The 25,107-nt window shown below is 49.3% G+C and overlaps 1 protein-coding gene across 1 annotated transcript in view; it reads right to left on the bottom strand.

Annotated features, from left to right (window-relative positions):
* Positions 1 to 6,578: 6,578 nt before the first annotated feature.
* Positions 6,579 to 25,107, bottom strand: part of LOC144480642 (disintegrin and metalloproteinase domain-containing protein 8-like) — a 122,973-nt gene continuing 104,444 nt past the window's right edge. Inside the window, exons 8-9 of the mRNA XM_078200270.1 lie at positions 13,570 to 13,641; positions 6,579 to 6,887 (exon numbers count right to left, since the gene is read on the bottom strand). Of these exons, the coding sequence (XP_078056396.1) occupies positions 6,579 to 6,887; positions 13,570 to 13,641 (381 nt within the window). The remainder of the gene's footprint in view (positions 6,888 to 13,569; positions 13,642 to 25,107) is intronic.

Raw genomic sequence — 25,107 nt, 5'->3', positions numbered from 1 at the left:
TCTGTAAATTGAGTCTGTGTCTTTATATGCCCTGTTTGTGAACAGAATTCCCACTTACCTGAAGAAGGGGCTTAAGGCTCCGAAAGCTTGTGGCCTTTGCTACCAAATAAACCTGTTGGACTTTCACCTGGTGTTGTTAAACTTCGTATTGTGTTTACCTCCACTGTCGTGGAGATGCCGGCGTTGGACTGGGGTAAACACAGTAAGAGTTTTAACAACACCAGGTTAAGTCCAACAGGTTTATTTGGTAGCAAATGCCATTAGCTACCAAATAAACCTGTTGGACTTTCACCTGGTGTTGTTAAAACTCTTACTGTATTTACCTCCCCTGTAGCCAGTGAGGATACAAAGATTTCTCTCAAGGCCCCAGCAATTTCCCCTCTTGCCTCTCTCAGTATTCTTGGGTATATCCCATCAGGCCCTGGAGATTTGTCTTCCTTAATATTTCTCAAGAACCTTTTTGATCTCAACATGACTTAAACTATCTACACACCCTTTCCCAGACACATCATCCACCAATTCCTTCTCAATGGAGAATACTCATGCAAAGAACTAATTTAATACCTTGCCCACTTCCCCTGGCTCCACGCATAGATACCCTTCCTTGTCCTTGAGTGGGTCAAGCCTCTCCCTGGTTGCCCTCTTGCTTTGATTTAATTTGATTTATTATTGTCACATGTATTAACATCATGAAAAGTATTGTCCCTTGCGCGCTATACAGACAAAACGTACCCTTCGTAGAGAAGGAAACGAGAGAATGCAGAATGTAGTGTTACCATCATAACAAGGGTGTCAAGAAAGATCAACTTAATGCAAGTTAAGTCCATTCAAGTCTGACAGCAGCAGGGAAGAAGCTGTTCTCGAGTCAGTTTGTACGTGACCTCAGAGTTTTGTATCTTTTTCCCAACAGAAGAAGATGGAAGAGAGAATGTCCTTAATTACGCTGGCTGCTTTGCGGAGGCAGCAGGAAGTGTAGACAGAGTCAATGGATGGGAGGCTGCTTTGCGTGATGGACTGGGCTACATTCAAGACCTTTTGTAGTTCCTTGCAGTCTTGGGCAGAGCGGGAGCCCATACCAAGCTGTGATACAACGAGAAAGAATGCTTTCTGTGATGCATCTGTAAACGTTGGTGAGAGTCGTAGCTGACATGCCAAATTTCCTTAGTCTTCTGAGAAAGTAGAGGCGTTGGTGGGCTCTCGACCCTTTCTACTTCATCCCCGTTGATGTAGACAGGGGCATGTTCTCCTTTATGCTTCCTGAAGTTGATGACAATCTCCTTCGATTTGTTGACATTGAGAGAGAGATTATTGTTGCCACACCAGTTTCTCTAGCTCATTCCTGTACTCTGTCGCATCATTGTTTGAGATCCGACCCACTACGGTGGTGTCGTCAGCAAACTTGAAAATCGAATTGGAGGGGAATGTGGCTACACAGTCATAGGTGTATAAGGAGTATAGTAGGGGGCTGGGAACACAGCCTTGTGGGGCACCAGTGTTGAGGATGATCGTGGAGGTGTTTCAGTGTGAAAGGTCAGGTTTAGGGTACAAAGTCAGCACAGTGCCAAAGGTCAGCACAGTGCCAAAGGTCAGGTTTACTGAGGAAGGTCAGTTTCAGTGTCAAAGGTTTATTGTGAAAGGTCAGGTTTAGATTTTTGAAGGGCTAACCAAGAATGTAGATGAGGGCAGTGCAGTTGATGTTGTCTACATGGACTTTAGCAATGCCTTTGACAAGGTACCGCATGGTAGGTTGATACGTAAGGTTAAATCTCATTGGATCCAGGGTGAGGTAGCCAAATGGATACAAAATTGGCTTGATGACAGAGTAAGAAGTTTAACAACACCAGGTTAAAGTCCAACAGGTTTATTTGGTAGCTGTCGTGTTCGCGACACATGACAGCGCAGAGTCGTTGAGCAGAAACTGATAGCCAAGTTCCGCACACACGAGGACGGCCTCAACCGGGATATTGGGTTCATGTCACACTATTTGTAACTCCCACAGTTGCGTGGACCTGCAGAGTTTCACTGGCTGTCTTGTCTGGAGACAATACACATCTTTTTAGCCTGTCTTGATGCTCTCTCCACTCACATTGTTTTGTTTCTTAAAGACTTGATTAGTTGTAAGTATTCGCATTCCAACCATTATTCATGTAAATTGAGTCTGTGTCTTTATAAGCTCTGTTTGTGAACAGAATTCCCACTCACCTGAAGAAGGGGCTTAGAGCTCCGAAAGCTTGTGTGGCTTTTGCTACCAAATAAATCTGTTGGACTTTAACCTGGTGTTGTTAAACTTCTTACTGTGTTTACCCCAGTCCAACGCCAGCATCTCCACATCTTGATGACAGAAGCCAGAGGGTGGGTGTAGAGGGTTGTTTTTCAAACAAGAGACCTGTGACAAGAGGTGTGCCTCAGGGATCAGTGCTGGGTCCACTGTTATTTGTCATTTATATTAATGATTTGGATGAGAATGTAGGAGGCATGGTTAGTAAGTTTGCAGATGATACCAAGAATGATGGCATAGTGGACAGTGAAGAAACTTATCTCCAATTGCAACAGGATCTTGATCAATTGGGCTAGTGGGCTGACAAATGGTAGATGGAGTTTAATTTAGATAAATGCGAGGTGATGCATTTTGGTAGATTGAACCACGGCAGGACTTACTCAGTTAATGGTAGGGCATTGGGGAGAGTTACAAAACAGAGATAGAGGGCTACAGGTTCATAGCTCCTTGAAAGTGGAGTCACAGGTGGACAGAGTGGTGAAGAAGGCATTCGGCATGCTTGGTTTCATCGGTCAGAACATTGAATACAGGAGTTGGGACGTCTTGAAGTTGGACAAGACATTGGTAAGGCCACACTTGGAATAGTGTGTACAGTTCTGGTCACCCTATTATAGAAAGGATATTATTAAACTAGAAAGAGTGCAGAAAAAAATTACTAGGATGCTACCAGGACTTGGTGGTTAAAGTTATAAAGAGAGGCTGGATAGACTGGGACTTTTCTCTCTGGAGCGTAGGAGGCTGAGGGGTGATCTTATAGAGGTCTATAAAATAATGAGGGGCACAGATCAGCTAAATAGTCAATATCCTTTCCCAAAGTTGGGGAGTCTAAAACTAGAGGGCATAGCAAGCATACCCACAGGCAGATTTATAGTTTTAGTAACAGTATAGTGGGAAAGGTTAAAATGATTCCACCTAACAAGATAATGTTGACAGTTTGCTCATATGTGAATGCAATAAACAGTATTAAAATAAATGAGATATAGTTGTAAAAGTATCTTTATGTTGAAATATTAAGTGATATTAAGTGATTCTGTATTTTATCATATTAAGTGTATTTTTATTATTATTATTTATTTATTAAATGTGTTTGTTCACCTCAGTCAAAAACGCGAATGCTGCAGAAAACTGATACAGTTCACTATTCAGCAGCTAGAATCCATTAGTCAACAGAATGAACATGGTAAGTTTCAAGATCCTGGGACAGTTACTAAAACATAGGCTGCGATTCTCTCATTGCGACCTGCAAATTTTCAAGTGGGTCGGCCCGGGAGATGCGCGTGTCAGCCATCTCACGGCTTCCCCGACAGTTTTACGACCCACGCGCATCTCCCAGCCGGAGGAAAATGGTGCCGCCGGGAATCTGCTGAAAATCGGCGGGCCGCTGTTTAGCATAAGTTTATATATAATCACCTCGAAAGGAATAATTTGATGAGGGATAGTCAGCACGGTTTTGTGAAGGGTAGGTCGTGCCTCACAAACCTTATTGAGTTCTTTGAGAAGGTGACCAAAGAGGTGAATGAGGGTAAAGCGGTTGATGTCATGTATATGGATTTCAGCAAAGCGTTTGATAAGGTTCCCCATGGTAAGCTTTTGCAGAAAGTACGGACACATGGGATTGAGGGTGATTTAGTGGTTTGGATCAGGAATTGGCTAGCTGTAAGAAAACAAAGGGTGATGGTTGATGGGAAATATTCATCCTGGAGTTCAGTTACTAGTGGTGTGCCGCAGGGATCTGTTTTGGGGCCACTGCTGTTTGTCATTTTTATTAATGACCTGGATGAGGACGTGGAAGGATGGATTAGTAAATTTGCGGATGACACTAAAGTCGGTGGAGTTGTAGACAGTGCGGAAGGAAATGGCAGGTTACAGAGGGACATAGATAGGCTGCAGAGCTGGGCTGAGAGGTGGCAAATGGAGTTTAATGCGGAAAAGTGTGAGGTGATTCACTTTGGAAGGAGTAACAGGAATACAGAGTACTGGGCTAATGGTAAGATACTTGGTAGTGTGGATGAACAGAGGGATCTGGGTGTCCATGTGCATAGATCCCTGAAAGTTGGCACCCAGGTTGATAGGGTTGTTAAGAAGGTGTACGGTGTGTCAGCTTTTATTGGTTGAGGGATTGAGTTTCGGAGCCAGGAGGTCATGCTGCAACTGTAAAAAACTCTGGTGCAGCTGCATTTGGAGTATTGGGTACAGATCTGGTCGCCGTATTATAGGAAAGATGTGGAAGTGTTGGAAAGGGCGCAGAGGAGATTTACCAGGATGTTGCCTGGTATGGTGGGAAAATCGTATGAGGAAAGGAAGAAGGTTAAGAGGTGACTTAATAGAGGCATGCAAGATGATCAGAGGATTAGATAGGGTGGATAGTGAGAGCCTTTTTCCTCGGATGATGTTGGCTAGCACGAGGGGACATAGCTTTAAATTGAGGGATGAGAGATAGAGGACAGATGTCAGGGGTAGGTTCTCTACTCAGAGAGTAGTAAGGGCATGGAATGCCCTGCCTGCAGCAGTAGTGGAGTCGTCAACATTAAGGGCATTCAAATGGTTATTGGATAAACATATGGATGATATTGGAATAGTGTAGATTAGAGGGGCTTTAGATTGGTTCCACTGGTCGGCGCAACATCGAGGGCCGAAGGGCCTGTACTGCGCTGTAATGTTCTATGTTCTATATACCTTTACATGCCATTATCGGGATCCACATGGCAATCTCCGCCCATGTCTGCGTCTCCCACCTCTTTGGCATGATGTAATTTTGATGCGAGTCAGAACAGGTATTTAAAAGTTGCGACTTGGCATGGCAGCCTTGAACTGGCGTGAGGAGGCAGGTGCTGCTAGTGGAGCGCGGGCAGGCCCTGGAGATGCTTGGTGGTCTTTCTCCTGCTGCATTCAGGTTTTGGCCCATTGACGAGTGACATCTGTGGGGGGCGGTGGGGTTCCATTTCCTCACAGCTCCCTGGGTGAGGTTCCATCAGGGAGTCCTGCTCCCTGCTCCAATGCCCCCTCCAAGCAGCGCTGAAGCTGACTGTGGGAAGCAGCTTCGAGGGCTCCCGCTCCTCCCCACCCCCTCTCCAAGCAGCGCTGTCACGCACTGTGGGAAGCAGCTTCGAGGACTGCTCTTTGCAGCGGCGTTGTCTTGCTGCGGGATGTGGTCAGGAACTCTACTAAGTGCTGGGTTTCTGGGGTGGGGGAGGAGTGCACCATGTGCTGACTGAAGCCTAACCAGGTGAAGCAGCTGCTGCTCCAGGCCGGGGTGCAGAGGTCCAGACATGGACTGCATGGAATCTGCTGTCACTGGGCACACATCTGGTGATGATTTTCAGCCTGTCTCTGCCCTGTGACACTGACCAGTAACAGATGCTGCAGTTGCACACATAGCAATGGCTCAAGGGTGCGCATTGCCCACGGGGTGCACACTGACCTGCAGAGTCTGTGCCAGCATTTGTCATGATGGGAATCTCACACAACCCTAATCGGGCCACACATGGCACCATGGTTTGTGTGATGTTGCCAGAACCCACAAGAGGGGATGCTGGCCTAAGTGAGGGATTGGGGTGGTGCTGGGTCTATGCAACCAATGATAATAATCCATCATTCTATGCTCTTTCCAAACTCCACTGAGCAGATGGATCTCGGTTTGCTCGATCTGGAGCTGCCATGTTGGTGGCCATGATGTGGAGATGCCGGCGTTGGACTGGGGTAAACACAGTAAGAGTTTTAACAATACGAGATTAAAGTCCAACAGGTTTATTTGGTAGCAAATGCCATTAGCTCATGGCATTTGCTACCACATAAACCTGTTGGACTGTAACCTGGTATTGTTAAAACTCTTACCATGTTGGTGGCAGCAGGGGCAGAGGAGGAGGCGGCAGCTCAGGAGGTGGCGGGCGTGGAGAGACCACTGCAAGAGCAGCCACTACCAGTCCCTCAGGAAGGAGGGCCGATGAGGACCAGGTGGTGGGTGAGCAGGCTCCTGAGAGGATGCCCAGAAGGCGGAGGGTGCCAAGGCACAGGAGGTACAGGCACCGCAATTCCTTCGAGGCCCTCTGAGGAGATGTGCTGTTGCCGGCTGTGCTTTTCCAACACTACGGTGTGTCACATTTGTGAGGTGCTCTCACACCTCAATTTCTCTGGATCATTCCAGGCTCCCAGTGGGGCCCTAGCTGGGATCTCCCAGGCCTCCGTGCACAGATGTGCGCGACAGGTCACAATTGCCCTGTATGCCCGGGCCGGGCAGTTCATTAATTTCAATGTGGGCCGTGCACAGCAGGAGGCCCGGGCTCTTGGCTTTGCCTCCAGGTTACCTTAGCAGGTAACGCTTGTCGCCCAGTAGCCATCCCAGCAGCCTGGGCTGGTCCTCAAGAGCCCAGGGATGTCCGACTGCCACAAAGCTGTCACGGACACTCCCTGGGTGGCGTGCATCGACCTGCATGATCTTGAGCCGATGATCGCAGACAATTTGGACGTTCAGGGAGTGGAATCCCTTCCAATTCACAGATCGATGTGGCCCTGCATGTGGGGCCTGCAAGGCAACGTGTGTGCCATCCACTGCGCCATGCACATTCGGGATCCCGGCGATGGAGGCAAAGCCAAGAGCCCGGGTCTCCTGCTGTGCACGGCCCACATTGAAATTAATGAACTGCCCTGCCTGGCCATCTATGACTGTCGCGCACATCTGATGACGCCTGTGTGGAGGCCCCAGGCTGAGATGGAGACCCACTACAACAAGGCCATGCAGCCACCCGGTCCATCATTGAGCAGTGCATCGGCCTGCTGAAGATGTGGTTCCCCTGCCTGGACCGCTCTGGGTGGGGGGTCGGGGGGGGGGGGGGGGGGGGGGCTGCAGACAAGCTGGAGCAGTGAAGGGGGCGAGGTGGACGCCAGAGGAAAGACGGTGGGCCGTGATGGCAGGTGACCGGCAAGGAGGGGCAGTGAGGGACACCTTGATTGCAGCCCCCTTCACCGAGCTGGTGCTGTGCAGTGAGGGGGGCTGCAGCCAACACACATCCACCACACCCCAGGAGCAAGTGGGCCGTTATTTCCCCTCCAAACCACCACATCTTCCTTCCCACCACACTATCCCCCGGAAACATCCGACCTTATTAATATGCCTGGACTGGCAATGGTTGCGGGTCTTGTTTGAAGGCTGAACGATGATGACGACTCGCTGTTGTGCTCACTGGGGTCCTGCCCCCTGGTGCAATTCAAATCTGACTCCTAACTGTACTCTGAATGCACGCTGCCACCCTGGCCCAGGTAGCTGGAAGGCCAATGTGAGGGGTGGTGGGGGGGGGCACTTGAACCAAGGGTCCAGTGGATGTTGGGGAAGGTAGGGCAGGCACTCTGAACCATGTGGCTGAGTCTGCAAGGCCCAACACACAACACCTCTATGTTTGGGAGTCGAGAACACAGAGCTGGGGGGCGGAGGGCGGAGGGGCCGGGGGGAGAGATCAGAGACACATTAGTCACAGCATGATGTGCAATTAATAGTTTATTGTGCTCTTAACATAAATGATTCCCAAACCGTGACCAATGCTGACCTTCACCCGTACCCTCTCGTGAACTGCAACTTTCTAACTTTGTGTGGTCGACTGCTTCTTCCAGGTGCTACCCCAGGATGCACATTGGAGGTGAGGTGTCCAGCTGTGATGCACGCCCGATTGCCTGTGATGCCCTTGGCAGACATCCCCTGGGTGGCACTTTTTGGTGCCTCCCTGTTCACCTCGCTGGCCCTGAGATGCCCCGGTGTGAGGAAGGGGGCAGTCGGAAAGTCTCGGGATGTCCAGGCTCTGTTGGTTGGAAGACCCCGGTATGGGTCCGAGCCTTTCCTCCTCCCTTGAGGTGGCCCAGAGGCCCCAGGGACACTCCATGGGATGCCAGGGTAGCTTGGACTGAGCTGCAGAAGCTCAGCACCACCTAGCTCCACCAGTCCTGGAGGACAAGATGCGTCTGCCCCATGAAGTGTGATCCCTCAGCCCTGGCCCTCTGAGACTGGGCCAAGCTCCGGAGCCCCTCCGCTACAGCATTCTGTGAGCGAGCCAGGCTCTGGAGCCCCTCAGCAGTGGCCCTCTGAGGCTGGGCTAAGTTGTCGAGGCTCACTGCCATGGCCTGCTGTGTCTCCAGAGTGCCAGCGGGAGTCCCAGCCACGGCCAGCGGTGTCTCCCACATGCCCCCGACACCCATGGCCATCGAACGCTGTGCCTCTTGGATGCCAAAATACGCTCACCCGTGGCCCGTAGTGTCTCCAGGATGGCCTGGATCCTGTCACCCATGAGGACAGACCCTTGAGCCAGACTTTCCACTGCGGTCGCCACCCTTGCAGTGTTGGCCTGGGTCTCACGCTGTGTCGGCACCACCTCCTGCAACAGCGCTCTGTTTGACTCCCCTAAACAGCCTTGCAGTCGCAGCCTGGTCGCTGACAACCCATCCACAATTCCTCACAATTCCTGATGCATCTCCACCAGCCTTGGGAGGAACAAACTCAGAGGCCCAGCAGCTGGCTTGGGGAGAGCTGAATCCTGGCCTCCGGGCCCTCGGCTGTGCATCAGCGGCTCTGATGTGCTCAGTAGACCGTGACCCGGAAGCCGCAACACTAAAAGTACCCACCGTGGTGCTTGTCTCTGTGTTGGTGGGTTGTGGGGTACATGCCGGTGCTGCTTCTGTGGTGCTCGGAGGATCCCTCAGTGCCTCCCTCCGAGGTGTCATCCAGGGAGTCGTGGGCAGTTTGCTCCAGAGCGGCGGGGGCGGTGGCAACTGCCGAAGGGCTGCGTTCCTCTGGGTCCAGAGCTGTAATAAAGAACACACATTCGGGGGAGGGAGGCAAAACATTCTACGCAGCATCGCACTTACTGAGAGGAGGACCAAGGTTGAGGGTGCGCTTCTGCTCACATGCATGCTGTACGCCGACCTGGCTGTCGGTGACCAATTGGTATGGCCCATCACCCCCTGCCAGCTCCATGGCACGCTCCTCCATGCTAGTCAGCTGCCACAGGTCAGGCACACCACCAACAGTGTATGAAATCTCCCATGCGTTGTGGATTTTATTTTCCGAGGGGAATATAAGATGTCTAGCAAGCATTAACATATTGCAGTGCATGGTGTACAATGCATGCCTGTGTCTCGGGCGTTGTGCTGGCAGTTTTGGGGAAAGCGGTCAGCATTGAAGGGGTGAGGGGAAGGGGTTACATTCTGTTCCTGGGGGAAGGGTCACTTGTTGCATGGCCTTCAGGTGTCTAAGCAGGGTTTGGGATCCGTGCCAAGAATGTGAGAGGTTCCAAGAGGGATACTCACTCACCCTTGCTGCTCGCAGAAGGGTCGTACATTTTTTTGCGGCACTGTCTGCCAGAGCACTGTGCCAGGCTCCTGGCATTACCACTTCTGCCACCTCCTCCCACAATGCCGTGGCAGATGCACCCCTTGGGTGAGGGCCGTGGCCGGGGAAGATCCGCTGATGCTTCTCCTCCACAGCACCCAGCAGGTGCTCCTGGTCTGCCTCCGAAAATCTGGGAGCTGCTTTCCGAGCAGCCATCTTTGTGGCGTGACTGGCTGTTTGTCCATTCCTGCAGGTTATACACAGCTCTGGCTCGTCAGGGGAGTGCGGGGGCAGTGAGTGCGGCCAGTCAGGGGAGTGCGGGTGCAGTGAGTGCGGCCAGTCAGGGGAGTGCGGGTGCAGTGAGTGCGGCCAGTCAGGGGAGTGCGGGTGTGAGCGTGACCAGTCAGGGGAGTGCGGGTGCAGTGAGTGCGGCCAGTCAGGGGAGTGAGGGTGCAGTGAGTGCGGCCAGTCAGGGGAGTGCGGGTGCAGTGAGTGCGGCCAGTCAGGGGAGTGCGGGTGCAGTGAGTGCGGTCAGTCAGGGGAGTGCGGGGGCAGTGAGTGTGGCCAGTCAGGGGAGTGCGGGTGCAGTGAGTGCGGCCAGTCAGGGGAGTGCGGGTGCAGTGAGTGCGGCCAGTCAGGGGAGTGCGGGGGCAGTGAGTGTGGTCAGTCAGGGGAGTGCGGGTGTGAGCGTGACCAGTCAGGGGAGTGCGGGTGCAGTGAGTGCGGCCAGTCAGGGGAGTGCGGGTGCAGTGAGTCCAGCCAGTCAGGGGAGTGCGGGTGCAGTGAGTGTGGTCAGTCAGGGGAGTGCGGGGGCAGTGAGTGTGGCCAGTCAGGGGAGTGCGGGTGCAGTGAGTCCAGCCAGTCAGGGGAGTGCGGGTGCAGTGAGTGTGGTCAGTCAGGGGAGTGCGGGTGCAGTGAGTGCGGCCAGTCAGGGGAGTGCGGGTGCAGTGAGTGCGGCCAGTCAGGGGAGTGCGGGTGCAGTGAGTGCGGCCAATCAGGGGAGTGCGGGTGCAGTGAGTGCGGCCAGTCAGGGGAGTGCGGGTGCAGTGAGTGCGGCCAGTCAGGGGAGTGCGGGGGCAGTGAGTGCGGCCAGTCAGGGGAGTGCGGGGGCAGTGAGTGCGGCCAGTCAGGGGAGTGCGGGTGTGAGCGTGACCAGTCAGGGGAGTGTGGGGGCAGTGAGTGCGGCCAGTCAGGGGAGTGCGGGTGCAGTGAGTCCGGCCAGTCAGGGGAGTGCGGGTGCAGTGAGTGTGGCCAGTCAGGGGAGTGCGGGTGCAGTGAGTGCGGTCAGTCAGGGGAGTGCGGGTGCAGTGAGTCCGGCCAGTCAGGGGAGTGCGGGTGCAGTGAGTGCGGCCAGTCAGGGGAGTGCGGGTGCAGTGAGTGCGGCCAGTCAGGGGAGTGCGGGAGCAGTGAGTGCGGCCAGTCAGGGGAGTGCGGGTGCAGTGAGTGCGGCCAGTCAGGAGAGTGCGGGTGCAGTGAGTGCGGCCAGTCAGGGGAGTGCGGGTGCAGTGAGTGCGGCCAGTCAGGGGAGTGCGGGTGTGAGCGTGACCAGTCAGGGGAGTGCGGGTGTACACGGGAAAGAGAGCACAGAGAGGGACAGGGGAGAGAGTGTACACGGGAGAGACAGAGAGCAGGGAGCAGGATAGGGAAAGAGAGTATACATTAGAGAGAGAGAAAGCGAGAAAGCACAGAGCAGGATAGGGAAAGAGGGTGTACACGGGACAGAGAGAGAGCGAGAAAGAGAGAGAGAGAACACAGAGGAGGATAGGGAAAGAGAGTGTACACAGAACAGGGAAAGAGCACAGAGCAGGATAGGGAAAGAGTGTTCACGGAACAGAGAGAGAGCATAGAGCGGGATAGAAAAAAAAAGAGTGTACACAAGAGAGAGAGAGAGCAGGATAGGGAAAGAGAGTGTACACGGGAGAGAGAGAAAGTGAGACAGCACAGAGAAAGATAGGGAGAGAGTGTACATGGGAGAGAGAGAGAGAGAGAGAGAAAGATTTCAGAGCAGGTTAGGGAAAGTGAGTGTACACGGGAGAGAGAGACCACAGTGCGATAGGGTATGTGAGTGTACACGTTCTGTAGCACAGAACGGGATAGAGAGAGTGTACATGGGAAAGAGAGAGTGGGCACAGAGCAGGATAGAGAAAGAGAGTGTACACAGGAGAGAGAGGGAGCATAGAGTAGGAGAGGGAAAGTGAGTGTACACGGGAGAGAGAGCACAGAACAGGATAGGGGAAGAGTGTGTACAGGGGAGAGAGAGAGCGTAGAAAAGGGTGGCGAGCTTCAAGTTTTTAGGTGTCCAGATCACCAACAACCTGTCCTGGTCCCCCCATGGCGACACTATAATTAAGAAAGCCCACCAATGCCTCTACTTTCTCAGAAGACTAAGGAAATTTGGCATGTCAGCTACGACTCTCACCAACTTTTACAGATGCACCATAGAAAGCATTCCTTCTGGTTGTATCACAGCTCGGTATGGCTCCTGCCCTGCCCAAGACCGCAAGAAACGACAAAAGGTCGTGAATGTAGCCCAATCCATCATGCAAACCAGCCTCCCATCCATTGACTCTGTCTACACTTCCCGCTGCCTCGGCAAAGCTGCCAGCATAATTAAGGACCCCAAATACCCCGGACATTCTCTCTTCTACCTTCTTCTGTTGGGAAAAAGATACAAAAGTCTGAGGTCACGTACCAACCAACTCAAGAACAGCTTCTTCCCTGCTGCTGTCAGACTTTTGAATGGACCTACCTCGCATTAAGTTGATCTTTCTCTGCACCCCTCGCTATGACTGTAACACTATATTCTGCACTCTCTCATTTCCTTCTCTATGAACGGTATGCTTTGTCTGTATAGTGTGCAAGAAACAATACTTTATACTGTATGTTAATACATGTGACAATAATAAATCAAATCACCTTTAAATCACCCGAGAGTGTTTAACCAGGAGAGGGAGCACAGAGTTGAAGAGGGAAGAGAGTGCACGGGCGAGAGCACGGGGCGGCACGGTGGCACAGGGGCAGCACGGTGGCACAGGGGCGGCACGGTGGCACAGGGGCGGCACAGGGGTTAACACTGCTGCCTCACGGCTCCAGGGACCCAGGTTCAATTCTGGCCTCGGGTCACTGTCTGTGCGGAGTTTGCACGTTCTCCTCATGTCTGCGTGGGTTTCCTCTGGGTGCTCCGGTTTCCTCCCACAGTCCAAAGATGTGCGGGTTAGGTATATTGGCCGTGCTAAATTGACCCTAGTGTCAGGGAGATTAGCAGCGTGAATGTGTGGGGTTACGGGAATAGGGCCTGGGTGGGATTGTGGTCGGTGCAGAAACAATGGGCAAAATGGCCTCCTTCTGCACTGTAGCGATTCTCTGAAAATGTTCTATGAGAGAGCACAGAGTAGGATAGGGAAAGAGAGTGTACACTAGAGAGAGAACAAATCAGGAGAGAGAGAAAGAGAGTGTACATGGGAGAGAGAGCACAGAGCAGGATAGGTAAAGGGAGTGTACACAGGAGAGACAGAGCAAAGATTGGAATCGAGAAAGATAATGTACACTGGAGAGAGAGAGAGAGAAAGCACAGAGCAGACTAGGGAGAGAGTGCACACTGGAGAGAGAGAGAGAGAGCACAGAGTAGGATAGGAAAAGAGAGTGCACACTGGAGAGAGAGAGAGCACAGAGCAGACTAGGGAGAGAGTGCACACTGGAGAGAGAGAGAGAGAGCACAGAGTAGGATAGGAAAAGAGAGTGCACACTGGAGAGAGAGAGAGCACAGAGCAGACTAGGGAGAGAGTGCACACTGGAGAGAGAGAGAGAGAGCACAGAGTAGGATAGGGAAAGAGAGTGCACACTGGAGAGAGAGAGAGCACAGAGTAGGATAGGGAAAGAGAGTGCACACTGGAGAGAGAGAGAGAGGCAGAGCGGGAGCTGAACGCACAGCCTACAGCGGGAGATGAAGTAACAATTTGACCTCCATGTCAATACTCACACTGTCCATCAAATTTGTAATTCGAATTGCTTCCTGCCGAACACCGGCATCAGTATTCCCCAATTTCCGCCTCTGAAGGGAAACAAAATGATTGGTTTTGAATCAGGTGATCAAAATATCTCCATCCCTCCCAGCAACATCACCTGGCCCATCATTCCAAATGATTGCAAATGATGAAAGGACACCCCTCATAATGAGGCCACTCAGTCTATCGTGTGCCTGCTGTATAATGCAGTGATTATCCCTGCTCCAGCTGCTCTTTATCCTTTCCATATCAAATTGCCTTTTGGAAGTTTCCATTCAAGCTGCTTCCCTTATGCTTGCAGGCAGTTCAGTCTGAATCATGATGACTCCTTGATAGATTTCGGCCTCCAGTTCAAATCCAGGGGGTCAAATATTTTGAAAAGGATACAGAGGGACTGGAGGGTTTGTAGACACGTGTTACAATGTTGACACCAGGAATATTTAGCCGTACATAACAGGGAATGGTTCACAGGCTAGGTGCCTTTTTTTTTCTTGAGGATTGACGGCTGAGAGGTGTCCAGATAGAGATAGAACATAGAACATTACAGCGCAGTACAGGCCCTTCGGCCCTCGATGTTGCGCCGACCAGTGAAACCAATCTAAAGCCCCTCTAATCTACACTATTCCAATATCATCCATATGTTTATCCAATAACCATTTGAATGCTCTTAATGTTGGCGAGTCCACTACTGCTGCAGGCAGGGCATTCCACGTCCTTACTACTCTCGGAGTAAAGAACCTACCTCTAACATCTGTCCTATATCTCTCACCCCTCAATTTAAAGCTATGTCCCCCTCGTGCTCGCCAACACCATCCGAGGAAAAAGGCTCTCACTATCCACCCTATCTAATCCTCTGATCATCTTGTATGCCTCTATTAAGTCACCTCTTAACCTTCTTCTCTCCAACGAAAACAACTTCAAGCCCCTCAGCCTTTCCTCATACGATTTTCCCACCATACCAGGCAACATTCTGGCAAATCTCCTCTGCACCCTTTCCAACGCTTCCACATCTTTCCTATAATACGGCGACCAGAACTGTACGCAATACTCCAAATGCGGCCGCACCAGAGTTTTGTACAGTTGCAGCATGACCTCCTGGCTCCGAAACTCAATCCCCCTACCAATAAAAGCTAACACACCGTACGCCTTCTTAACAACCCTATCAACCTGGGTGCCAACTTTCAGGGATCTATGCACATGGACACCCAGATCCCTCTGTTCATCCACACTACCAAGTACCATTAGCCCAGTACTCTGTATTCCTGTTACTCCTTCCAAAGTGAATCACCTCACACTTTTCCGCATTAAACTCCATTTGCCACCTCTCAGCCCAGCTCTGCAGCTTATCTAGGTCCCTCTGTAACCTGCCACTTCCCTCCGCACTGTCTACAACTCCACTGACTAGGGTCATCCGCAAATTTACTAATCCATCCTTCCATGCCCTCATCCAGGTCATTAATAAAAATGACAAACAGCAGTGGCCCCAAAACAGATCCTTGCGGTACACCACTAGTAACTGAACTCCAGGATAAATATTTCCCATCAACCACCACCCTCTGTTTTCTTACAGCTCGCCAATTCCTGATCCAAACCACTAAATCACCCTCAATCCCATGTGTCCGTATTTTCTGCAAAAGCATACCATGGGGAACCTTATCAAACGCTTTGCTGAAATCCATATACACCACATCAACCGCTTTACCCTCATCCACCTCTTTGGTCACCTTCTCAAAGAACTCAATAAGGTTTGTGAGGCACGACCGACCCTTCACAAAACCGTGCTGACTATCCCTAATCAAATTATTCCTTTCCAGGTGATTATAAAATGATGGGAGGTTTTGTCATATCATTAGTGACAAACATCCACCAAATAGATTGATGAATAAATAGTTGATTGAGATAAATAACTTTTGACAGAGAATGATGAAAAGGAAGTCGTACTCCATGATTCAAGACTCCCAGCAAACAGGGAAACCCCACACTCAGTCCCTGGAGCTGCGCACTCTGACCCAATTGGCCAACTGGGTTACATGACCCCGAGAGCCCACCCACAGAAGCAGCATCATGACTCAAAGGTACAGTTGAGGTGGGCAACATGGTATATGTAGGTAGCCGATGTCTGTCGGCAATTTTTCTACCATTGCTGACAAAGTCATGGACTTCATCTTGTGCGTCCAATCATATGGAATGTGCATCTATAGTGAACAGGAACATGGTTCCTGTTCACTAGCAATAATCATGGGGGACTTCAACATGCACATTGACTGGCAGACTCAAGTCGGTAAGGGTGGAATGGAGGAAGAGTTCTTAGAATGCTGTCGGGATAGTTTCCTTGAACAGCATGTTACGGAACCGCCGAGGGAACGAGCTATTTTGGATCTAGTATTGTGTAACGAGGTAGGTAGAATTAAGGATCTTATTGTGAAGGACCCTCTTGGGTCTAGTGACCACAATATGGTCGAATTTCTGATTCAGATGGAAGAGGAGAAAGTTTGGTCCCAAACCAGTGTCCTCTGTTTGAACAGAGGGAAATATGATAGGATGAGGGATGAATTGGCTAAGGTAGACTGGGAGAGCAGGCTGGCAGGTAGGATAGCTGAGGAACAGTGGAGGATTTTTAAGGAGATCCTTTTCAGTTCTCAGCAAAAATATATTCCGGCAAAAAACAAGGATTGTAAGAAAAGGGAGAACCAGCCGTGGATAACGAAGGAAATAAAGGAGAGTATTAAAATAAAAACAGCTGCGTACAGAGTGGCCAAAAATAGTGGAGAAACAAGTGATTGGGAAAAATTTAAGAAACAACAAAGAGAGACTAAGAAAGCGATAAAGAAAGGAAGGATAGACTATGAAGCTAGGCTAGCAATTAATATAAAAAATGATAGTAAAAGTTTTTATAAATATATAAAAAGGAATAGAGTGGCTAGAGTCCTCCCTTGGAGGACGAGAGGGGGGAGTTAATAGTGGGAAATGAGGATATGGCTGAGTCTTTAAATAAGTTTTTTGTGTCGGTCTTCACGGTGGAGGACACAAATAGTTTGCCAAATATTAACGATAGAGGGTTGGCAGCAGGAGAAATACTTAATACAATTAATGTTACCAGAGAGGCAGTGCTGGGTAGACTAATGGGACTGAAGGTGGATAAGTCCCCGCGTCCGGATGGAATGCATCCCAGGGTATTGAAAGAAATGTCAGAGGTAATAGTGGATGCGTTAGTGATTATTTATCAAAACTCGTTGCATTCTGGGGTAGTGCCGGTTGATTGGAAAACGGCTAATGTTACACCGCTGTTTAAAAAAGGAAGGAGACAAAAGGCGGGTAACTATAGGCCGGTCAGCTTAACGTCTGTAGTAGGGAAAATGCTGGAATCCATTATTAAAGAGGAGATAGCAGGGCATCTGGATAGAAATGGTTCGATCAATCAGACGCAGCATGGATTCATGAGGGGAAAGTCGTGCTTGACGAACATGTTGGATTTTTATGAAGATGTGACTAGGGCGGTTGATGGAGGAGAACCGGTGGATGCGGTGTTTTTGGATTTCCAAAAGGCGTTTGATAAGGTGCCCCATAAAAGGCTGCTGAAGAAGATTAGGGCACACGGAGTTGGGGGTAGTGTGTTAAAGTGGATTGGGGACTGGCTATCCGACAGGAAGCAAAGAGTCGGAATAAATGGGTGTTTTTCCGGTTGGAGGAAGGTAACTAGTGGCGTGCCGCAGGGATCGGTACTCGGGCCGCAACTGTTTACCATTTATATAGATGATCTGGAGGAGGGGACGGAGTGTAGGGTAACGAAGTTTGCAGACGACACAAAGATAAGTGGAAAAGTGAATCGTGTGGAGGACGGAGAAGATCTGCAGAGAGATTTGGACAGGCTGAGTGAGTGGGCGAGGATATGGCAAATGGAGTATAACGTTGAGAAATGCGAGGTTATACACTTTGGAGGAAATAATAACAAATGGGATTATTATCTCAATGGAAACAAATTAAAACGTGCTACCGTGCAAAGGGACCTGGGGGTCCTTGTGCATGAGACGCAAAAGCCCAGTCTGCAGGTACAACAGGTGATCAAGAAGGCAAATGGGATGTTGGCCTATATTGCGAAGGGGATAGAATATAAAAGCAGGGATGTCTTGATGCACCTGTACAGGGCATTGGTGAGGCCGCAGCTGGAATACTGTGTGCAGTATTGGTCCCCTTATATGAGGAAGGATATATTGGCATTGGAGGGAGTGCAGAGAAGGTTCACCAGGTTGATACCGGAGATGAGGGGTTTGGATTATGAGGAGAGGCTGAGGAGATTGGGTTTGTACTCGTTGGAGTTTAGAAGGATGAGGGGGGATCTTATGGAGACTTATAAGATAATGCGGGGGCTGGATAGGGTGGAGGCGGAGAGATTCTTTCCACTTAGTAAGGAAGATAAAACTAGAGGACACAGCCTCAAAATAAAGGGGGGTCGGTTTAAGACAGAGTTGAGGAGGAACTTCTTCTCCCAGAGGGTGGTGAATCTCTGGAATTCTCTGCCCACTGAGGTGGTGGAGGCTACCTCGCTGAATATGTTTAAAGCGCGGATGGAAGGATTCCTGATCGGTAAGGGAATTAAGGGTTATGGGGATCAGGCGGTTAAGTGGTACTGATCCACGTCAGATCAGCCATGATCTTATTGAATGGCGGGGCAGGCTCGAGGGGCTAGATGGCCTACTCCTGCTCCTATTTCTTATGTTCTTATGTTCTTATGGTGCCCATGAGAGGGCCTGCAAAACCCACATGTGGCTGCACTCAAGGGTGACCTGGCCACTCCCAAGGGTGCATGAGGGCTGCAGGTGACATTGGTCATATTGTTTGAACAAATTCTCGATGTTGGTATCTATCCCAGGCCACCTCACATAACTAACTGCATGCAAGCATCTTCACCTTTGTCATCCCAGGATGGGCAGGCACAATGTAACTCTTGTGTTGCAAAGTTGGTGTTTGTAAAATTGTCTGTTAGAAGGTGGTGTTTTTTCTCTAAAAAATTCTCAGGTGCATATGAGGCCACCGATTGGAACATTTGGATCGAAGGCCAGGCAGCAGTGTTGTCAAGACAACAAACAGGCTTTTGAATTCAGCCAATCAGTATAAATCAGGCACTTGGATACCAGCAACCTATTAGATTTAAATTTGATGGTTTTGGCAACCGGGGACCAATCATATTGTAGGGGGTGTTGACGTGTCATCACAGGTATAAAACAACAGGCAGTGGGACAATAAGCAGTGAGCAACTGCCATTTACCAGAGTAAGAAGTTTAACAACACCAGGTTAAAGTCCAACAGGTTTATTTGGTAGCAAAAGCCACACAAGCTTTCGAGGCTCTGAGCCCCTTCTTCAGGTGAGTGGGAATTCTGTTCACAAACAGAACTTATAAGACACAGACTCAATTTACATGAATAATGGTTGGAATGCGAATACTTACAACTAATCCAGTCTTTAAGAAACAAAACAATGGGAGTGGAGAGAGCATCAAGACAGGCTAAAAAGATGTGTATTGTCTCCAGACAAGACAGCCAGTGAAACTCTGCAGGTCCACGCAACTGTGGGAGTTACAAATAGTGTGACATAAATTCTGATTCTAGGATCGCATGATAAAGACTCAGGAGGAAAAAAGCAGAAATATTTATGTGAAATAGTGTGACATAAACCCAATATCCCGGTTGAGGCCGTCCTTGTGTGTGCGGAACCTGGCTATCAGTTTCTGCTCCGCGACTCTGCGCTGTCGTGTGTCGCGAAGGCCGCCTTGGAGAACGCTTACCCGAATATCAGAGGCCGAATGCCCGTGACCGCTGAAGTGCTCCCCAACAGGAAGAGAACAGTCTTGCCTGGTGATTGTCGAGCGGTGTTCATTCATCCGTTGTCGCAGCGTCTGCATAGTTTCCCCAATGTACCATGCCTCGGGACATCCTTTCTTGCAGCGTATCAGGTAGACAACGTTGGCCGAGTTGCAAGAGTATGTACCGTGTACCTGGTGGATGGTGTTCTCACGTGAGATGATGGCATCTGTGTCGATGATCCGGCACGTCTTGCAGAGGTTGCTGTGGCAGGGTTGTGTGGTGTCTTGGTCACTGTTCTCCTGAAGGCTGGGTAGTTTGCTGCGGACAATGGTCTGTTTGAGGTTGTGCGGTTGTTTGAAGGCAAGAAGTGGGGGTGTGGGGATGGCCTTGGCGAGAACCTCTCCGGCTATGTCGAGGGCATCCTGAAACCCATTGTACAAAGAACCCCCAGCTTTTGTCGCGACACGACGGACTTCCTACAGAAACTCGGCACACATGGAGCAGTTGAACCAGGAGCGCTCCTCGTCACAATGGATGTCTCAGCACTCTACACCAGCATCCCCCATGACGATGGCATTGCTGCAACGGCCTCAGTGCTCAGCGCCAACAACTGCCAGTTTCCAGATGCAATTTTACATCTCATCCGCTTCATCCTGGACCACAATATCTTCACCTTCAACAACCAGTTCTTCATCCAGACACACGGAACAGCCATGGGGACCAAATTTGCACCTCAATATGCCAACATCTTCATGCACAGGTTCGAACAAGACTTCTTCACCGCACGGGACCTTCAACCGGTGCTATACACTAGATACATCGATGACATTTTCTTCCTTTGGACTCATGGTGAACAATCACTGAAACAGCTCTATGATGACATCAACAAGTTCCATCCCACCATCAGGCTCACCATAGACTACTCTCCGGAATCGGTTGCATTCTTGGACACGCGCATCTCCATTAAGGACGGTCACCTCAGCACCTCACTGTACCGCAAGCCCACGGATAACCTCACGATGCTCCACTTCTCCAGCTTCCACCCTAAACACGTTAAAGAAGCCATCCCCTACGGACAGGCCCTCCGTATACACAGGATCTGCTCGGATGAGGAGGATCGCAACAGACACCTCCAGACGCTGAAAGATGCCCTCATAAGAACAGGATATGGCGCTAGACTCATTGATCAACAGTTCCAACGCGCCACAGCGAAAAACCGCACCGACCTCCTCAGAAGACAAACACGGGACACAGTGGACAGAGTACCCTTCGTTGTCCAGTACTTCCCCGGAGCGGAGAAGCTACGGCATCTCCTCCGGAGCCTTCAACATGTCATTGATGAAGACGAACATCTCGCCAAGGCCATCCCCACACCCCCACTTCTTGCCTTCAAACAACCGCACAACCTCAAACAGACCATTGTCCGCAGCAAACTACCCAGCCTTCAGGAGAACAGTGACCAAGACACCACACAACCCTGCCACAGCAACCTCTGCAAGACGTGCCGGATCATCGACACAGATGCCATCATCTCACGTGAGAACACCATCCACCAGGTACACGGTACATACTCTTGCAACTCGGCCAACGTTGTCTACCTGATACGCTGCAAGAAAGGATGTCCCGAGGCATGGTACATTGGGGAAACTATGCAGACGCTGCGACAACGGATGAATGAACACCGCTCGACAATCACCAGGCAAGACTGTTCTCTTCCTGTTGGGGAGCACTTCAGCGGTCACGGGCATTCGGCCTCTGATATTCGGGTAAGCGTTCTCCAAGGCGGCCTTCGCGACACACGACAGCGCAGAGTCGCGGAGCAGAAACTGATAGCCAGGTTCCGCACACACAAGGACGGCCTCAACCGGGATATTGGGTTTATGTCACACTATTTCACATAAATATTTCTGCTTTTTTCCTCCTGAGTCTTTATCATGCGATCCTAGAATCAGAATTTATGTCACACTATTTGTAACTCCCACAGTTGCGTGGACCTGCAGAGTTTCACTGGCTGTCTTGTCTGGAGACAATACACATCTTTTTAGCCTGTCTTGATGCTCTCTCCACTCCCATTGTTTTGTTTCTTAAAGACTGGATTAGTTGTAAGTATTCGCATTCCAACCATTATTCATGTAAATTGAGTCTGTGTCTTATAAGTTCTGTTTGTGAACAGAATTCCCACTCACCTGAAGAAGGGGCTCAGAGCCTCGAAAGCTTGTGTGGCTTTTGCTACCAAATAAACCTGTTGGACTTTAACCTGGTGTTGTTAAACTTCTTACTGTGTTTACCCCAGTCCAACGCCGGCATCTCCACATCATTTACCAGAGTAACAGCCTCATCTCGATAATGAAGGTACCAAAGAAGACAGAAGTTCCAGACAGAAGAATCAACAGTGAAAGCCCAGAATATTCCGGAAGATGCCAAACCTGGTTGTAATTTCGAGAGTGAATAAAATTCTACTTTTTGTTAATAAGTGGGAATTGTATTTATCGAAGCAGCATGCCATTAGAATCATGTTTTATTCGGGTTGTTAATAGTTTAGTTAACCTGTTCACTGTTAGTTAGATAAATAAATTGTTACTTGTTGACTTTAGAGTGTCAGGGAGTTATTTTGATTTAACCACTAAAAGTTGCTGAAAAACAGAGTATTTCATTACAGATGATGAGGCGAGGTACTCCTCTTTGAGTGGTTAGGTGTTAGTTCTCAGAGGGTTCATCCATCTCTGCTTCATAACACTTGTAATACTAACTTTCTAGCGAGAGTGGGAACAACAACCTTTGATCCCACATACTATACCATCTTCACAACTTAACTTACCTTTTCTTATCTGAAAGGGTCTTAATTGCTCAGACCTGTTATCATAATGCCAGCCGTGAAGGATTATATACTTAACTCTAGATAATATGCTCTAGGTCCAAAACTTGACATGTCACGCGGTCACGGGCAATGTATTGAGCAAGAACAATTTCTTGTGGTGGAGGCAGTATACTTTCCAGTAGGGGAAGGTGGCTTAAAGCATCTGCATTTGCTTTGCGAGTGCCCAGCCTATGCTGTAAAGTATACTTGTAGGCTGCCAACAATTGAGTCCAGCTTTGAAACCGAGCTGAAGCTATGGGAGGAATGTCCTTATCTTCCCTAAATAAGCCTATAAGGTGTTTGTAGTCAGTAACTGCAATGAAGTGCTGTCCATAAACATCTTGATGGAACTTCTTCAATCAACGATGTCAGCTGGTCCCTCTTTTTCGACTGGACAGTAAGCTTTCTCAGCATCAGTCAGATAGAGCCCTTGAGGTGCAGGCAATAGGCCTTTCTACACCATCTTCCACCTTTTATGATAAAACTGCTCTGATTCCGTAATGAGGTGCGTCTGTGACTGTATTGTGGGTAGAGGAGGTAACAATGATTTCTTTTGAGAGGTCAAAATGAAGTAAGAGACTGGATGAGTGTAAAGCTAGTTTAACCTGTTCAAAGGCTTCAAGTGCTCACTCCAATGCAACCTCTGGTGCTTCTTGAGGTGCAGGCAATAGGCCTTTCTACAAGATGTTTATGTGTGTAGGGGTACCAACATTGTAGAAAGATTAGGAAATATTGTTCACAATTCCTAAAGGAGGTTTCAATTCTCACACTTTTTTGGAGGCTGATGCTCCTTTAATAACTTTTAACTTCTCCTCCATAGGATGCAGCCTTTGGACGTCTACTCTGAACTCCAACTTCACTTCATGAACCTTTAATGTACATTTCTCCCTTTTTAGCCTCACTCAAGCCTTCATAAATCATTTCAAAACTTCGAGGTTTATTATGTGCTCCTCTTTTGATGCTCCTGTAATAAGTACATCATCCAGATAGGCAACCACCTTTGGTAGGTCCTGTAATAAGGTTTCCATCGTGCGCTGGAAAATTGCATATGCCAATAAGACTCTGAAGGGTAGCCAGGTAAACTGGGATAAGCCTTTGTGGCTTCTCCAGATGCCTTGTCTAATTCCAATTGTTGGTACGCATGGCTCATATCAGGTTTAGTGTAAGTTAAACCTCCTGCTAATTTACTGTACAAATCTTCAGTTCTTAGTATTGGGTATTGGTCCAGTTTTTCTGCCTGATTCACGGTTGGTTTGTAGTCCTCACATCTTCAAATGGTTCTATCTGGTTTAACCACTGGCACGATGGGAGTTGCCCACTCTGAAAACTGTACAGGCTTGATGATGCCTAATTCTTCCAGCTGCAAGAGCTCAGACTAAACCTTCTCCTGAAAGGCATAGGGTACAGGTCTGGCTCTGTAAAACTTGGGAATGGGCTCAGCATCCACGTATCATTTTCCTTTTAGATCCTTTATCTTGCTGAACTAGTCTTGGAACACCTGGTATTTTCTTCATGAAAGCTCCTTCATTAATTTTAATATTTCAGCCAATTTAATCTAATTTGGCAAAGCCAATCTCAGCCCATTGGACCAGGTCCTTGCTGCCCCCGGCCCCCACTACTATTAGTGGCAGTTGAGCTGACTGGTGGCAGGATCTTACAGGAATTGTCATTGTTCCTAGGATCCATAAGGCTTCCCAAGTATACGTGGCTATCCAGACTATTGTCCTTAACTTCATGAACTGGACCCCCAGCTTGTAAAAAGCAATTCATTTGTTCCCCGACAACTGTAGAGAAGGCACTCCTGTCCACCTCCATTCTGAGTGGCTGATCATTTACCTTCAAAACAATTGTAATTGGGGGAGTCATGCCCCCCTTAATGCTGTTCACTCTGTATATTTCAGATCCATTCTCAGGGTTATTCTCAACACTCTGTACCGGAGTCGAATTTCTTTTGTTGGTCCCTGGTAGGCTTTGTTTAGTTTTACACTTCCTCCTGATGTACCCCTCCTATTGCAGGCATAACATATATCTTCTCTGAATTTACATCTCCCGGGGGTGATCTCCCCCACACCCGTAGCATTCTTCGTATCTCCAAGTCTGTGAACCAAGTTCCTGATACTTCTGCACTCTCTTTTACTCCGGGACTCTTTACTAATTACTTTCCATGCCCTCAATACTGGCACAATGACTCCTGTCAGCTTCCTGTCAAATCTGGTGGACCCCACCTGCCTATATTCTCTGCAGCTTCATCGCTCCCCCCTCCCCCCGGCACTTTCCATGGTCTGGCCAATCTCTAATGTCTTCTTAAAAGTAATTTCTGCTTCTGTTATTTTTTTTGGTATGGCCATGTTGTTAATACCACAAGCTTGCCTGTCTCTCAACATGTCATGGAGTGAAGGCCAAACTCGCACTGTCCAGCCATTTATCTCAGGTGCTCTATGAGCACCGCTGTTGTCTCCCCTAGGCTCTTGTTGGCAAATTGAATTTGTATTGCTGCATTATCACTGGGGGTTTCGGATGATGGTGTCCCTTAACTAATTTCACAAGCTCCTTGAAAGTTTTGGAGTCGGGGCATCTGGAGAAGTCAAACTCCTTACCAGGTTATAAGTTGAACCCCCGCAGGGGGTAGGATTAGTAAGATTGAGTTCGTACGATTACCCGCTGCTTCCCCCCACCCCCAATTTCATTGGCCTTAAAGAAATAATGTAGACATAGTCATAGAGTCATAGAGGTTTACAGCATGGAAACAGGCCCTTCGGCCCAACTTGTCCATGCTGCCCTTTTTTTTAAAACCCCTAAGCCAATCCCAATTGCCCGCATTTGGCCCATATCCCTCTATACCCATCGTACCCAT

Source organism: Mustelus asterias, chromosome 1, assembly GCF_964213995.1.
Source record: "Mustelus asterias chromosome 1, sMusAst1.hap1.1, whole genome shotgun sequence".
Lineage (NCBI taxonomy): Eukaryota > Metazoa > Chordata > Chondrichthyes > Carcharhiniformes > Triakidae > Mustelus > Mustelus asterias.
This window is presented reverse-complemented; position numbering and strand designations above follow the sequence as displayed.